We start from the raw sequence: 17,407 nt of genomic DNA on the forward strand, positions 1-17,407 counted from the left end.
GTCAAAGAAGAGTTGATGGGGCCAGGGGTGTTTAAATGGGAGAAGAGTTGATGAAGGGAGAACCCAATAAGCATCGTCATCTAACTTAGGGGTTGGCATATAGGAGAGGGATGATAGATTACCAGTGGGCAATAGTTAAAGGGAAACAGATTCTAACTCAACTGAAGAATGCATTTTCTGAAACTGGACCTGTCCACAGACAGAATGAGCTTGTACGGGACTGAGCTGGTCATTGCAAGTGTGTGATAAAGACTAGATGGCCATCTGTCTGCAATGATAATGAAGAGGAGGATGGACCCAAAAGAATAAAATATTCTTTATTAAGACCTGACTGGTCTAGAATTCCACACTTCCTTGCACGTATGATTTCTAGATTATGCTATTTTCTTCTCTTTATATTTGATATTTCTTAAAGTATTTATTTACTTTTGTAAATAATGGCTTTAGGGGCACCTGGGTGGCTCAGTCAGTTAAGCAACTGCCTTCAGCTCAGGTCATGATCCCAGGGTCCTGGGATGGAGCCCCACATCGGGCTCCCTGCTCGGAGGGGAGTTTCCTTCTCCCTCTGCCTCCTCCTCACCAGCTTGTGCTGTCTCTCTTGATCACTCTCTCTTTCTTTAAATAAATAAATAAATAAATAAATAAATAAATAAATAAATAAATAAAATCTTCAAAAAAAAAAAGAGTGGCTTCAGGTAATAGGAGAAAATAAATTACACAGGCAAATACACCAAGTTATTACACTTAAAAAAAGGAAACCTTAACATTGACAGCATTGACACATCTAATACTTCAACATTTATTATAATTGTGTACATTAATCTGGATTAAGCAAATGTGATTAAAAAACTAGACAATTAAAAAGAAGCAAAAGTATAATGCAACCACCTCTCTTAAGTCTGCAGAATTCTGTGCCTTTTTAGACATGAAAGAGGCTGTTCTGAATAGAAATCAATACTGATCTTACAAGCTTTCTATCAATTTCTTGCATATTGATTCTAAAACCCCTTTAAAGGCAGAGTGTATCTTAAAGGTGGAGAAGTCAGCCTATCTTGGACCTCTTTATCCTGTACTCCATCAACTGGGCCTATACTGATTCAGGGTTGGCACCTCCCACACTAAGGAGCAGCCTTTTTTTCCCTTTTACTCATTTATTCAGCAGATACTGATACCTATGTATCAGTGCCTCCCATGTGCTGAGTTCCATGCTGTGGGCTATACTTGAGGAATACCAGCTCACATTTAGTGTTGGCACATGACATATTTTACCACTTTTCCCCTCCAGAGCAAATTTAATGCACATCTATGCAAATAAATGGAGTGTTCCTCTCCGATCATTTGGTGGGAAGACAAATCCACCACCCAGTGTGCATAGGACTCACAAACTGGAGAGAGACGGAGACATTTTCTAATTAAATCAAGAGAAGAGACCCTCATTTTTCATCAGAAAAACTCTCAGGTTGTTCTTTCTCTCAAGGACCTTACACAGTGATGCTGGTCCCAAAGGCAGAGGAGCTTAGTCGAACCTGAGCAGAGTATCAGCTGACTGCATGGATGGGCCTGCAATCTGTTTAGACAGCCAACAGGTTTCTGTGTTCCAGGTACTTGGGACCCCAGTAGTTGCTGCTATCTTGGGACAGTCTGTAGCGAAAAATAAGTTACTGAAGGCCCTGGACTCAGATCAGCTAGCTTACTGGGGTTTCCCTGGGTTGACAAGCTCTTCTTTGGGAAGGTCTGTGAGTCAAATCTCTACCCAGCAGAGAAATCTGAGTTCAGAAGAGCATCTTAGTTCAGAATTGTTTTCATGGAAAGGGGAGGAGAGGGAAGGCGGTCAGTTGGCATTTGTGGTACTTTATAGGGAGACCTAGGATGCCCAGAGGAGAAGCATGATTTAATACTTTCATCTCTTTGTAAGAAGAGTATGCCTCAGGGGAGGCCTGAGGAGGGCAGTGTTACCTGGTAAAATGAGGTAACCTCCGCACAGTGCTTGGTATTGTGGTTACTGTTACTGAAGAGAACATGGGTTCTGGAGAGAGACAGCAATGATTCCACATAATGCAATGACCACCTTCTGAGCCTCAAGATCTTCATCTGTAAACTGGGGACAAGAATACCCTCTGCATACAATTGGTATAGGAATTAATGCCATCACTTTGTGATAATGCCTGATACGTAGTAAGGCCTTGAGAAATGTTAACTGCTTTTCTCCCCTTTTAATCCTGCTGGAGTCTATACACCCTAAAACCTACTTTAGAAGAGTTTCCTGTAACTATTGGGAATTGAGGGCAAAGGTATTAATCAACTATCAAAATTCAGACACAGATGTTTCTTTGGTCGGTGGCCTCCTAAGAATCACATCCTATAGAATTTAAACTTAACTGTGTGACTTACTAATACATGCCCACATGCCTGCAGGAAAAAAAAAACAACCACCTCAATTATAGTGAAAAGTGGGAAGGAGAAGATAATTAAAATCTGCTATATAATTCAATCAAAAGCAACTAACTACTTTTAAACGTGTATGGAAAGTTAAAATACAATCCAAATATTAGCCTATGCCAATCCCTAGCATTCAATGTCTGCAATTTACCCACCAGACATCATCAAGTCTTCAACCTGGCTCCTCAGAAGCTTTAGGGCATCTCCCGCTTTCAAGTCCCAAAGGTACACTTAGAATGTGGGTTTGCTCTCTGTCCCAAAAGTCAAGACACACTGAAACCCATGCTCCTGCTTATTGTACCAGGCCACCTAAACTCATCAGGAGGCCAACCTGTCTTAGGAAAGCTAAGATTAAATTCTTGTTCAATCCTTTTTTCTTGAGCCTGAAATAAGATCATGGACATAAAGTGCTTTCTAAGTTATAAAAAGCTACAAACACAAGTAATTATCATAGCATCATTAAGATACTCTACTGGATGTAAGCAGTTCAACTTGAGAGGGGCAAAAGCACGAAGAAATCAAATGGGCAGGGATAAAGTAAGGGAAGAGAAGCCAGCAACTTGGGGCAACTGGGGACAGCCAAACTTGTCCAGGAGTCATCAGCTTCTTCTCAGCCTGGAAGAACTAAAAGAAAATAGTAGTAGCTATGAGATTGGAAATACACACCCAATCCAATAATCAGTCAGAGGTTCTTGGGGTTGATGTTTCCAGGCATTAGGAGTAATAGTCCAGATTAATGTGTCTTCTAGAGAGAAGGCAGAACAGGCTTGTAGCTGGTGGAGAGCCTGACTGCTACCCATTCCCACTGCCTTCAAGGTAGATATTCTGCTCTGTGCTTCTAGCTGCCAAGACCTGGAAAGGTAGTGTCCTGGGGGCACCAGGCCCCATGCAGTTCAGACACTGGGGTCAATTCTGCTGGCTTTTAGCATGCAACACTGTCTTCAAGCAGTATTGACAATGCAGTCCAAAGGTGCCCAAGTAGCCCTTCCTGGTCAGGCCAGCCCCAGGATGGCACCACCCCCTCCCACACATGCCCCCTTATCCTGGCCCCCCACCTGTATCTTGTTTTATTGAACACCTTGGTTTTGAGTCCTGATCTGATGCTATACAAGCAATGGTGGAGGTGGTCCAAGGGAATGTAGCAAAGAGCCCTGGATTTGAATTCAAAGTCCTGCGTTAGATCCCGATTCTGTCATCCACTAGCTAGGTGTTTCCCCAGGCCCTTTTCCTTTTTAGGTCTTTATCTGCTTGTCCTCAAATGAGGCTAACAACACAGGCCTGGCCAGCACCCCAAGACAGCTGGAGGGCTCACCTGAGGTGGTACATGGAAGGTGTTTCTTGACAGGAAGAGACGATGACCCCTGCAACTTAGAAGTGTCTGTGGGGGAGCGTCTTTATCTGTGCTACCTAAAACTTCAAAGTCTCATAGGGCTTCCCTAAACATAAAGCTTAAGAGAGATAACAGTATCCTGGGTTGAGACTCAGGGGGAGACCAGGGCACATTTCTTCTCCCTATTAAGTTTCCTGGCTACTTGGCACCCACCTAGAAGAGCTTCTCATAGCATTTCCCACAATGGATGGCGTCACGGTGAATGAAGATCTGATCCAGGAGCTCACCCATTGGTTTACTGCAAATCCCACACTGAAAGAGAAAGCAAGCTAGAGGTCAACATGCAAATGAAGCAACATAAATGGGTGGAGTGTGGAGGGTGCACCTGAGCAGACACTGAGCTGATGGCACATCCTGGACTTTGAAGCAGACAATAAAAAAGGGTTAGAAAACCGAGACAAACCTCAAACAAAAAAACTCACACAAACTACCAGGTAGGATGATCACATAGTAGTTAGGAGCCCAGGTTTCAGAAATGGGCCTGGGTTTGAGCCCTAAGTCCACTACTTATTAGCTGGGTGAGCTTGGGCAAGTTACTGAGGCTCTCTGAGCCTCTATTTCTTCATATATAAAACAGGCACAGTGGCAGGTTACCATGAGGATATAGTGAGGTAGTCCACATAGGGTATTCAACCTGGGGTCATACACAAAGTAAGTCATTGCTGTTATAGGAGGGCTGTGGGACTTTAGTTGTGATGTTTAAGGTCCAAAGAAGGTGATATGAAAATCTAATAAAAGGGAAGGCTATTACAGGAGTGTAGCTCTGCTTTCCTCATGACTCTTATACCTGTCACTCTAGTGGGCACCTAAAGGACAAGAGTGGCCAGCTATCTGCAGCAGGCCTTCCTGCAGACAGTCTTGAATAAGAGAAGTCATGAGTCCCCAGGTGTCTGGGTCTCCAATGATTTCCAAGCCTGCCCTGGGCTAAGCCTTCTGCTCATTCAGCTCCCAGTCCTGCCAAGCCTCTGACATGGAGCACAATCACACAGAGATCAAGCCTTCTTTACACTCTGATCCATGAGGCTCCCTAACTCTGGACCATGTTAGCAGCACCACCCTTCTTCCTTACCTTAAAGCAGTAGTCATGGCAGCAGATGCCAAGATGCTCTAGAGTAATCTTTGGACAGTCTCTGATCTCCTGGTTGCAGTAAGTACAGATCCTTCCACTTGTTCTGTGAGATGAAAAACAAGAACTTGGCAGTCAGGCTGACATGCAGACTACTGATGTGATGCAGTCAGACCTTCTGGTTTGACACAGCCAGGCCTAGATGCCCAGATTCTCAGCCTGCCATCTTTTTCTGTAGTGTGCAATTGGTTGCATATCCTTGGGCTGGACTGGGTCTCAGCCCACTGTAGACCCTCATGATATTTCCAGAAATTGGTCATGTAGCTTCACCCTACTTGCAAATCATATGAGGACCACAAGACCTCCTGGTATGATTCTTATTCCAGGCAGCTTGCCTCTCCCTGACCCTTTGCCTAGCATATTGGGGGTACTACCCCCCTCTAGAACAGGAAGACCCATGTCTTCTTCTACAGGAGACATACCCTTGCATGCCCTACCTGGCCCCCTGTCTTGATGACCCTTCTCTTCATGCCTGGGACCAGTAAACCTTGCCTCTCAGACCCTACACTCCAAGGACCATCACAAAGACAGTACGGCTGTAGAGCCTACTGGGACCTCATGTTGAAGTTCTAGATTCTAACTTCTAGGGTGAGTATCTCCCCACTTTGAGGATCCCTGCCTTTGTTCCTGAGAGTCATCCCTGCTTTTCCTCCTCAGAGAGAACCTGCTGAAAGTGCCGTCCAGCCCTGATCCTTCAGGTGTAAATTGTGAGTGCTTTCTTCCAGAGATTTGAGTATGCTTTTGACAGGAACTAGGGGTGGTGCTACCAACCTGAAGCCACATAGTCTCCTCCCTTCAAGGGCTCAGAATTACTGTGAGCATCTCAGGTTTGGTCCCTCCATCATGCTGATGGCCCAGGGCTCAGTCTCTCGACAGTGTTGCTAAAGACTCCTGCCTTCATCAAAGCCCTGTTCCCCCCTCCCCCATGTATTCTACCATCACCAGTTTCAGCTCACAGTTAGTCAGATAATACAGTAGAAACATCCCTGACCTAGGAGTAGTCAGGGACCCGGGGTTTAGTCCTGGCTCTGCCACTAACTCATTGTGTAACATAAGACATATTATTTATTCTTTCCAGGCTTGTTTCCTCCACTGTGACCTGAGTGAACTCCATCTCTAAGACTCCTTTCTCTTCTGTTTCAAGAATTTTAAAATAGGACTTCTTTATCATTAAGACCATTCTGTGACCACTGTCATGTAGTGACAGCTTTTGAAACTGCTGAATGGTAGCCTCATTCAATTCAAATGAATGGCTCTCTCTGGCTTCTTGATGATCGCAACCCACTTTTCTTAACTTTCCATCCACCACTGTCTTTTGTAGTTTAGTTTTTTTTTTTCCTTTCTGGTCATATGTGCAGGTTTATTAAGTGATCATTTACATTCTAATCCCAAGGCCTCTCCTGCTGACATGAGCTCCCTGGGCTTTCAGACACCACCATTTCCCTTCTTAGCAGCCCTTTGAGTTTGCCTTCTGGTCTTAGCTGGGTTCAAAGGTTGCCACAACTGTAACATCCCAATAAGGGAAGCATCACCCAAGTAGTGGTGTGACAGATCTGCAAGTGGATCAGAAGCAGCCAAGCATAAGACAAAAGCAAATGGACTTTGTGTGGAAATGTCCCTCAGCTGTTTCTTCTCTGTAGACCTGAGAGCTCCCTGGTAAGATTGTAGACTTACCTCTTAGAGTACAAAGAGCTGTCACATGCAGGTTTCTTCTCCATGTCACATGAGTCCTCAGTGCATCTAATACTGCAGAGAGTGCGATGGGGAAGAGGAGGGCAGAAGATGGAAGCAAGATGACTACCACGGTCATGAGTGGAAATGCTTTGCTAATATTATTAACCTTGTGGCCATAAGCTGAGACACGATTCTGCATGACCCACCATCATCTGTTATGCTGAGTGGCAGGGGAAGTTTTGAACTTCATGCCAGAGAGGCATAATTCTCTTGGAGAAGAGCCCTTCCAATGGGGGGCAAAGAATACCTGCCATGCTGAGGAAGATAAGATTCACTGATCAGTAGGATGGGATCAGGGCTTTTCTCCCCACATACATGTCTGCGTTACAATGTGACAGTCACCAGGAGCCCACACAGCAGAAATCAGACATTAGGAATGGGAACAAATAAAAGAAGGAAACATTCTAACATATTACCTGTGCTTGAGTTACAGGGGGGATTGAGGTGAAGTTTTTTTTAAATTTTTGTATCTTCATTTTTCAGTAGTATGACTTTTGATAATGAATACAAATGGTTAAAAAAATAAAATCCTATTGCCAGGAAAATGTGACTAGCTACAATCCTCCAATAAAGAAACTCTACTGCTTTTTTCATAAGATATAACATCTTAACTGAATGTAAAATTCAATTTTAAAATACATTTAATTGTCAGACTGTGTAAGAATTAAACTTAACAGAATGGTGGGAATGGGAGGAGAAAAACCAGGAGATAGAGTATAATCAAGTGACACTCATAGACACAAATGCTAGATGGCAAGGACAGCTCCCTGAAAAAAAAAAGCCATAGAGACTGGTGGTGTGGGGGGTTGCTAATGGGTATGGGGTTTCCTTTTGGAGTGGTGAAAAAGTTCTGGAATTGGATGGTGGTGATGGTTGCAAACATGGTGAATGTACTAAACATCACTGAATTATATACTTTAAAGAGTGAACTTTATGATATGTGAGTTGTATCTCAATAAAGTTATTGACAAAAACCACCCTAAGGAATTACAGATGAAGAAACTAAGGCTCAGGAAGACTGAACATCAAAAATGACCCAACCAATGGGGTCAAGCTGGGGCTTGAACTTGACACCTATGGTCATTATTCCACAGTACCAGTGAAAGCTGGTTCAGAATCCCCAGAGGCCCAATCCTGAAGTAAGGCCAGGGTGTTCCTCTCTGTTACTAAAATCCTCATCCTAGCGGTGAGATGATGTGTCATAAAAAAACATTCCCAGAGGAATGCTGTCTCGGTGCGCATTACTTTTTAACTGAGGTGGCATGAAGGTATCTTTCCACGTGGCATCACAAAGCAACCAGATGAAGATGATGACTGAAAAGTTATGCATATATCAGGATCTGCAGTCAAACGTGTGTTCAATGTGTGCCTGTGCTCGGAAACATGATGGAATTAACTAGGTAAAAAGTCCCTAAGGGCCTTGTCAGCTCTGTAAAGAGCAATGCTCTCAGAATTTTACTAAAGAAAGCTTGTCTACCAACAAACAAAGCTAGGCAGGAAGGGATGGCACTGGAAGTGGGGTGTAGGATGAATTAATAGAGGGGGAACACAAAAGCACTGACTTAGGTAGAACAGCTTGAAATTCATAAATCATGTCTGTGGGCAATTACATCATTCACCCATTCAATAAATGATTATACAGAAACAACTCTGGGCCAAGCCCCAGACGAGGTACCGGAGATCCAGGATCATGGAAGGATCTGGGACGTGCTCTTACCTGCTGTAGCATGAAGACACTGGCCTCCCGGAGGATACCTCACTAGCATTCATGTATTCCTTCACAAAGAGAATCCCTTTGCTGTGGAAGGAGCACAGTAGAACAGAAAGAGGTATACTGAAAGATTCCAGGGGACTGGGCCTGGCCCAAAGGAGGGCTCCAGGGCTAGGAGGGTTCCCACATGGTTTGAAGAAGTAAAGGAACTCATGGTAAATCCCGGGAGTAGAAGTGCTGATGGGCTCTAGCTACCGCCAGGCAAGGAAAATGGCAAACAGGAGCTGCTGCCCACTGAGCACACCGTGGACTGGGCTGAAATTGAAGCCTGCTATGTGCAGATCTGAGAACCCTAGAAAAAGGCTCCCTGGAGCCAATGTCAATATGCTTTCCTTCTTCACGCAGATCTCTACGCTATGGGAGGCTTGTCCCCCACCTCCCCAGACTCCAGTACAGTGAACTTTCCATCCTCTCTGACTGCCTTTTCTTTCCCTTTTATCTGGCCCAGGATAGCCTCCAAGCTGCAGACATAGACTGTTGGTCCTTGCCGCTCTGTGTGAATCTCCACCAACAATCTAATCTCTCCCTTCTCAGTCCTAGATAGGTCCCTGGCAACACTGGAAGTCTGCCTCATGTTGGGCTCACCGTGGCCCTGAATTTGGCCTTTATCAACCTGGCTTGATGTTGTCAGAGGGCCCTCTGATTTCCCTGCCCCGCCCCCCACCTCCTCAGCCTCCTGCAGGTGAAGCAGTGGGTGTAATGGGAGAGAGACAGACATGGGCCCTGGCCTCAGTGGGCTTTCTCTGGCCTTCCCACACACGTTCCTCAAAAGATATTATTACGGATGGCAGAGCACCAGGAAGTACCACCTCAGCTTCTCACTGGGGATATGCTAAGACTGCCCAGGCCTACAGACAGGACTTTATGTTGGGGAGATTTGGGCTACACTATGTGGCCCGTTGACCAATGGGATGCTGGGAGTTGGGGGTGGTACTAGAGCTAACATCAGGGAAGTGACATGGGATAAAAACCAAGTCCTTTAGCTCTAGGGAGGATATAGCCCAGAGAACACTTCCCAGGTTGTCTCCTCTTACCTGATTGAACTGGAGTCCAATTCACTCGGGGAGGCTGGGATGTAAACATGAGGCTGCTCAGTAGAGGCGGTAACAGTGACCACACAACTCGAGGGGTTTGTCACTCTGAAGGAAGTAAAGGGAGGGGTGAGTGTGTAAACATTGAGAGCTGACATCTTCCGGCAACAACAGGGTTTGGGGAGCCTACTCTTGAGACTGCCACTTCAGGGAGTTTAAAAATATGCCAATGCTTGTAAACAACCCATGCAGATCACTGAGCTTGTGTTCTACAAGGTTCTTGAGATCAGTGGGTGGAACCACTTACTTTACAGATAAGAAAACCCAGGTGAAGTGACCAGGTAACACTGTGAGTCAGTGGTAAGACTTTAATTTTAGAGCATCCTTCCCCACTACAGCCAAAGGCCTTGGCCTGTGACTCACTTGGTCTGAGGAGAGCATGGGGGCTACCAGGGCCTTGACAGACACAGTCCAGCTCACCTCCTTGCTGGATGGGACAGCCCCTTCCTAGGATCAACTCTACCCCCTCATCCTCCAGAGAACTCTCTGGAGAAAAGAACACCAAGGGAGAGAGGAACAAATAAATTTAGGCAGCACCAAAGAAGAGACTTGGATGCACCTCGTTTTGGAAGGCATTTGACATGAGCAGAGGCAAGAAACTGACACGTATGACAGTTTTTCTGAATATCCACCACTTGGCTGCACACACAGCCGTTGGCCTGGAATCTGACCTCCTAGCTGGCTCACAAGTTTTTTCTCTGACCAGGCCCTTACTTGCTCTCACTCTGCCCGCTGTAGGTCAGGGCATGCTGTTGGGCACCACCACTGCCCCCCCCATTGTGTGCCATCCACTTTACATATACCTACTCTCCAGTGGCCTTGGGACAGCTCTATGGGCACATACTGTCCTGGGCTGAATTTGGCTTCTTTCCAACATGTTGCTGCTCAGACCAACCTCTGAATGTGGCTGCCTCCACCTGGCCCGGGCTCTGGGGCATCACTCCCTTGCTAGAGAATCCAGTGCCCAAGAACACAACTAGTTTAAGAGTGGGGAGGGGGGAAAACAATCATGATCTTGCATTTGCCTGGCTCCCCAGTCTCATCTTCTCAAACTTTGTCATATATACCTGAATCTCTAGGCATACTGACTGACTTTCTCATATCTTTGCACATAACACCACCTTCTCCTCTGGGAAGCCCTTCTGGAGTACCTGCTCTCTCACCCGAGGCTGGGTGAAGTACCCTGTTTCCATGTGCCCAGTCATCCTGTGCCTATTCCTATGTCACCTTATGATATAGGAATGAACCATGGAAACTGGAGGAGATGGACTAGCTGGGAGGGGAGGCCCCACGGGAACCTGGAAAGACAGATGATAGGGGATAAAATACAAAGCCAGAGAGTGAGAAGAAAATGACTGCAAGAGGAAGGAACAACTAGCAAGCGTCTGGCATCCTGGCCCACACCCAGCACAAGAGTTGAAGGGACAGTAGAACTGAGGGGGCAAGGTAAGAAAATATCCCATGGGGATCCTTCTAGGACTGCAACGTGAGCAATGACAGACATCCACCAGGAGGGCTCCTATCCCTGGTCAGGTAACATCCCATCTCTCTCCCATAGCCTACTCCTAGTCTACAAGATCCAGCCCTGGCCCTGCCCACCTGGTCTCCTTCCCCCTCCTCACCTCACTTCCTACCTTTCAACCACAGAGCCCTTCTTTCAATCTCTTCTCCTCAACTCCCTCTCCCATCTTGGTCTTTGTACATGCTGCCCACTTGTGTCTTCCCAGGTTCTCTTCCAGTCTGGCGCCTCCTTGTGCTTCAGGTTTCAACTGCACTGTCCCCTTCTTCGCAGAAAAGCTTTCCCTGAACATCCTAGCTACAATACCCCCTGTCCTGGCCTCTCTCCATTAGAGGACCCAGTTTCCTTCTTTTCTGGGCTTATCACCAATGGAGAGGCAACAGATACAGCACAGTGATAAGTAGTACAGGCTCTGGACTCTGCTTTCTAGTCCCTGTTAGGCCACTACCTGGCTGAATGACTATTGGCAAGCTATTCAACCTTCCTCTGCTTCCATTTCTGTTCTATAGATCTGAGATAATAATAGTACCCCCCCATATGGTTGGTGTGAGAATCAAGTGAGTACACACAAAGCACAAGAACAGTGCCTGCACATTTTTAGTACACAGCAAATGCTAGTGGTTATCATTACGGTATTATTGCTATAGTGTTTATTCATTGGTGCACCATGTGCTCCCTGAGGGTGAGCGGGCAGGGCCCTTGCCTTCTTGTTCAATGTGTATGTGGCTCACAGGAGATACTTATATACTGTCTCTAGGCCCATAGCTCTTGGTTATTTCTAAACTCATGGCCACCTTGGGGAAAGATCTCCAGAGAGCAAAGGGACCACCCAAATGTTGCCATGCAAGGCCACCCTGGCTGGCAGTGGTGGCAGTGGAAGAGTTCATCCAACATCATTTATCTCCGGGGAGCTCCCATCCACACCAGGACACACCTTCCTCAGAGACCTTCCATCTCCGTTAATGGCAAAGGCATTCCATATCCTCTCCTGACCCAGGTTTTCATGCTCCAAAGGGCTGCCAGAAAATATAATACTCTGTGCACTTTCTCTGTTCCAGGCTTGGTCTAACAGACTGGATGCTATAGCTCCAAACTGAAGCCCATGAAGACCTACCCCTGGGGCATTCATTGCTGGTCACCTTCCCACTACCTCCTAGCCACTCACACCTGCAGAGAGTAACAGATTTGCCTAACACGTTACGGTTTGTTCTGCATGGTGGCCCATCAAAAAAACCTGGGCTGTAGCAGGGGCCCAGCACAGCATAACCCTTACCTGCTGGCCTGGCTGTCCAGTTCCACAAGCTGCTCAGGTCTTCTGGGGCTGCTCTGTGGCTCTGGGGTCCTGGGGGCTGCAGGCTGCTGGGAGGGTACAGCTGGGTCTCCCTGGCCACCTCTCAGGGCCGTGGGCTTCTCCTGCAAGGTCTCTCCCACCTTGGCAGCCACATTCTTCTCTTCAGAACCAGCCAAGGTGCTGAGAAAGAATAAATATCCTTATGGAGCAAGTGCTTTGGGACCAGTCCTTCTTTACCCACTGCCTGCTGATGTCACCTCCTGTGGCCATAGTGGGCTCCTCTTCCAGAAGATGGGGAAGAGAAGAGCCCAGCATGGCCCCCACCACACGGAGACCAGTCTTTCTCGTCTTTGGGAGAATCCCAGTACCACTGCTCCTCTCTAGGCCCATAGCCTAGAGACAAAGACTTGACAAAGACTCTGAGAACACATGATGACTTCAATGAGGTTTTAAAAGACAGTCTTCTAGCTGGAAACAAACAGTGGCATTCCTGTCCCCGTCCTCCCACTGCCATCTTTCTTTTCTCCAAGCCTTCTCAGTCCCAGTCTGTCTGTCCTGCCTAAAAAGCCTCAAGCCATCTGGTTTTCTCCCCAGGCCCTGGTGCTCAGAAGACTTAAGAACACAGGCAGCCCCGCAGGGGCCCAGCTCTCTCAGAAGGAGCTTCTCCCCTAGGCTCCCCTGGCGGGCTGGGTGAGGGTGACAAAAGGGAAACAGTACCATTATGCTCACTAATTTTCAAAGAGGCTGGTGACCCCACAGTGGGTCACCAACCCCCAAAGACTCCCAGCCAGACCAGAAATGTGTGACTCGGCCCATTTGTGATCCTCGCGCGCCATCTAGTGGATGGTGCGGGACAAGACTGCAGCTTAAACCATGCCAAGATCCATCTTGCCCAAGGCAGCCATTTTCCTTATTGATGGTCACCTTTCCCAGCTGCACTGTGGTCGGAGCTCTTGGCTGCAGGAAATGGCGGTACACGCGGATGCACACATGCTGAAATGTGTAGGAGCTCAGCACACGCACAAGCAGGCACATACGTATTGTTGTGGCAGCTTTATTTTCACAGTTAGGAGTATTTGTCCTTTATTGCTAAGTAATCACAGCTATTATTACGAGGCAATCGCATTTTCATCCCCTTTTTACAGATGAACAATCTGGGGTGAGGGTCCCTTTGCAGCTCATAAATAGAAATCAAAGGGTGCCTGGGTGGCTCAGTGGGTTAAGCATCTGCTTTCTGCTCAGATCATGATCCCAGGGTCCTGGGATCAAGCCCCGTGTCAGGCTCCTTGCTCAGCGAGGAGTCTGCTTCTCCCTCTCCCTCTGCCTACCACTCCCCCTCCTTGTGTTCTCTCTCTCTCTGTCTGTCAAATAAAATCTTTTAAAAAAAATGGCAATCAAGATAGAACTTCAGTTCCCTCCCGGGGTTCAGTCTGACCATATAGCCAGCTCTACACTTCCATCACTAAGTGGAGATGGAACTGGGGTGGAAGCAGAGCAAGAGTTCATTACTTCAACGTCCCAAACAAACAAACAAACAAACAAAAAGGCCCTTCTCAACCTCAGTTTCCTCCCCCCCAACAGCCAAACATTATGAAAGAGCTGTCTACACTCACTCTTGTGACTTCTTCATTCCTTTTTCCTTGTCAACTTTCCCCTGAAGCTACTACTGCTTCCCAATATCCCAAATTATCTGTGCCTAGCGCCACTATGTGGTCCTTTAGGCCCCTGCCCCCAAAGGGGGCTCTCCAGGATCTCGGGGATCAAAAAAGCAACCATTTGAAGCTGAAAAACCTAATTTGAATGCTCTGGATATTTTATCCAGGTAGACAAACCTTAGAGACACCCCAAGGGCTGTTTCTCCTTGGTCCGTCACTCCAAACTTAGTCTACAGTCTCCATAAGATTACTATCAGGACAAAAACATTTCTTAAAAGCTTCCTCTACAAATATTAGTAGGAAGCTTTAGCCTTCATGTTGAGCAGGTAACCTCAATTTGTCCCATCTGCCACAAACACAACTCTCATAAAAAAATTAAGTGGGGCAAAGATGAGAGACAACACTTATAAAACCAGTGAGTTTCGTGGTTGTGTGTTTATAACTGACTCATGGCTGAAAATTTAGAATTAAAGCCATGAAATCTCTCTTTTTGTGTCTATCTGTATGTTTATGTATATATGTATGTTATATATGTGTAATATTTTCCTATCTCTGGGAAGTATACCAAATTCACTTACAAAGTTCCTTATCCTCTATTCCAAATGGCTTAGAGATAAATAAGCACTTATACAAATTAAATATTCCTAAGACTTTCATAAATTAAATAAATAAATTCTAAACTTTGAGTATAAAAAACCAGTATTCTTACAAAAATTAACCCAAATGTTTTAAAAATTCAAGGTCAAAACATTTAGCTAAATCTTTGGCAAATAAGACTAGCTTAATATTCCTAGTTTAATAAGAACAGTTATGTCTCATGAGTTATCAACCTTACTACAAGCACATATTTTTATTCTACTTGAGTATAATCTTCCTAAACTTAATGGGTTTACTAGCACAATAAGCTAGTATTACATCTACTAGGTGTTTAAGATTACAAAAATATACATTTGCTTTTAATCAAACTGAGTCATTATTCTGACAAACTCTATTTCAACAGTAATTATGTTTTATAATATGTCAGCTTAAAGACAGTTTCCAAGATCTTTTTGGAAATTTAAAACCTTAGATTCATGCTAAATTAAATTAACAGATACTCACTAAATACTTAGATCATTTCAAAGTAAGATAAAATACTGAAACATTAGTTACTAAGCCTAAGTTTAAGTTTATATACTTTTTGCTGCTTATTTTTTATAGTACAGAGCGGCTGTAGATAGATTTGTTAATAAATGTCTTCATTTGTCCACACTGAAAAATTATATTATAAAAAAGTATGTAACTATAAAATTTTATGAGATATATATTCATAAGCTTTACTAGTCTACTGTAAAATGCTGGTGTATGACAAACAGTTCAAAATGATCTACCTCCTAGTTTTCTCTGTAAAACAGAAGTTACTAATAGTTAAAAATTATAATCAGTATGTATAAATGAGACTACTAAAAGTAATAATGGCAAAGGAGAACAACTTTGTATGCAAGGTATGCAAATATATTTTTGTTATATAAATATATATTTGTTATAATATATTTTTATAAATATAAATACATTATATATAAATAATATATTTTTGTAAATAGAAGTTTTGTCCTAAATTAACCAGTGGTTCCAAAAGTTTTGCAAGATGAAATGTAAATGGATATTTCTAAACTATAAAATGTTTACAGAAAATAAATTTTATTTGTTGTGGTCAAAATTTACTAAAGTTTAATGAGATTATTTATAATATTTTCAGAAAGAATTCTAGTATCAAGTATTGTACTGATACAAAACTAAAATTTGGTTTTCTCTCTGTTAAAATAACAAGATTTTCTTGGGGTGCATGGGTGGCTCAGTTGGTTGAGTATCCGACTCTTGATTTCGGCTGAGGTCGTTATCTCAGGGTCGTGAGATTGAGCCCCATGTTGCGCTCTGCGCTCAGTGTGGATTCTCTCTCTCTCTTCCTCTGCCCCTCCCCCCCAATAAATAAATAGAATCTTAAAAAAAAGGATTTTCTTGGCTCATTGGCCTGCTCCTAATAAAAGATTAATGGTCTTTCTTTTTTCCTCAGTAATCTTTTTTTATTTTATTTTATTGTTATGCTAATCACCATACATTACATCATTAGTTTTTGATGTAGTGTTCCATGATTCATTGTTTGCGTATAACACTCAGTACTCCATTCACTACGTGCCCTCTTTAATACCCATCACCAGGCTAACCCATCCCCCCACCCCCTCCCCTCTAGAACCCTCAGTTTGTTTCTCAGAGTCCATAGTCTCTCATGGTTCGTCTCCCCCTTCATTTCCCCCCCTTCATTTTTCCCTTCCTACTATCTTCTTTTTTTTAAAACATATAATGTATTATTTGTTTCAGAGGTACAGGTCTGTGATTCATCAGTCTTACACTATTCACAGCGCTCACCATAGCACATACCCTCCCCAATGTCTATCACCCAGCCACCCCATCCCTCCCACTCCCCACCACTCCAGCAACCCTCAGTTTGTTTCCTGAGATTAAGAATTCCTCATATCAGTGAGATCATATGATAAATGTCTTTCTCTGATTGACTTATTTCGCTTAGCATAATACCCTCTAGTTCCATCCACGTCGTGGCAAATGGCGGGTTTTTTGATGGCTGCATAATATTCCATTGTGTATATGGACCACATCTTCTTTATCCATTCATCTGTTGATGGACATCTTGGCTCTTTCCATAGTTTGGCTATTGTGGACATTGCTACTATAAACATTGAGGTGCACGTACCCCTTCGGATCATGTGAAAGCCAGAGCCTTGCCTCAGGTGCCCTTGTCTGCCAAGTTGTTTGAGTGTGCTGCCTTGGCTTGGGATCTCCATGGACTGGGCATTTGCTCTATTGGCTCCAGGCAGTGAAGCAGTAGCTTGGAGATAACCTGCCCACAACCTGGGCCGAAAGAGGTCACACACTCCACCATGCTACATGAGCCACAAATATGGCTTTCTGACTTAACACTTCCCCTTCCCTCACTGTTCCCCCCAGTCTTATCAGTTGCCCAATTCTAGGTCCATTATACTTATTTAACAGTTCTGTCTCCATATCCATAGCTACTACCCTAGTTGGGGCCCCTTCATCTCTCACTTGGTGGACTGGAACCACTTCGTAGTTCTTCCCCCTGCCTCCACTCTTCCCACTTCCAGTTCATTCTTCACACTGCCACCATAGAGATAACCCTAAATCACAACTCTGACCATATCACTCCCCTGCTTAAAACTTTTCTGGCTCTATGTATGTGGGAATGTAAAATGATAGAAAACAGCCACTGTAGAAAATAGCATGGCATTTTTTCAAAAAACTTAAACATACAATTACTATATGATCCAGCAATTCCACTTCTGGGTATATACCCAAAAGGACTGAAAGCAGGATC

The 17,407-nt window shown here is 44.6% G+C and overlaps 1 protein-coding gene across 4 annotated transcripts in view; it reads right to left on the bottom strand.

Annotated features, from left to right (window-relative positions):
• Positions 1-783: 783 nt before the first annotated feature.
• ZNF185 (zinc finger protein 185 with LIM domain) overlaps positions 784-17,407 on the bottom strand; it is a 74,067-nt gene continuing 57,443 nt past the window's right edge. For all 4 annotated transcript variants that reach the window (XM_078063893.1, XM_078063894.1, XM_078063895.1 and 1 more), the window contains 7 exons: positions 12,344-12,541; positions 9,495-9,599; positions 8,407-8,487; positions 6,630-6,701; positions 4,899-5,001; positions 3,983-4,081; positions 784-3,063 (listed from right to left, as the gene is read on the bottom strand). In XM_078063893.1, the coding sequence (XP_077920019.1) occupies positions 3,983-4,081; positions 4,899-5,001; positions 6,630-6,701; positions 8,407-8,487; positions 9,495-9,599; positions 12,344-12,541 (658 nt within the window). In that variant the 3' untranslated portion in view covers positions 784-3,063. The remainder of the gene's footprint in view (positions 3,064-3,982; positions 4,082-4,898; positions 5,002-6,629; positions 6,702-8,406; positions 8,488-9,494; positions 9,600-12,343; positions 12,542-17,407) is intronic.

This window comes from Halichoerus grypus, chromosome X, assembly GCF_964656455.1.
Source record: "Halichoerus grypus chromosome X, mHalGry1.hap1.1, whole genome shotgun sequence".
Classification (NCBI taxonomy): domain Eukaryota; kingdom Metazoa; phylum Chordata; class Mammalia; order Carnivora; family Phocidae; genus Halichoerus; species Halichoerus grypus.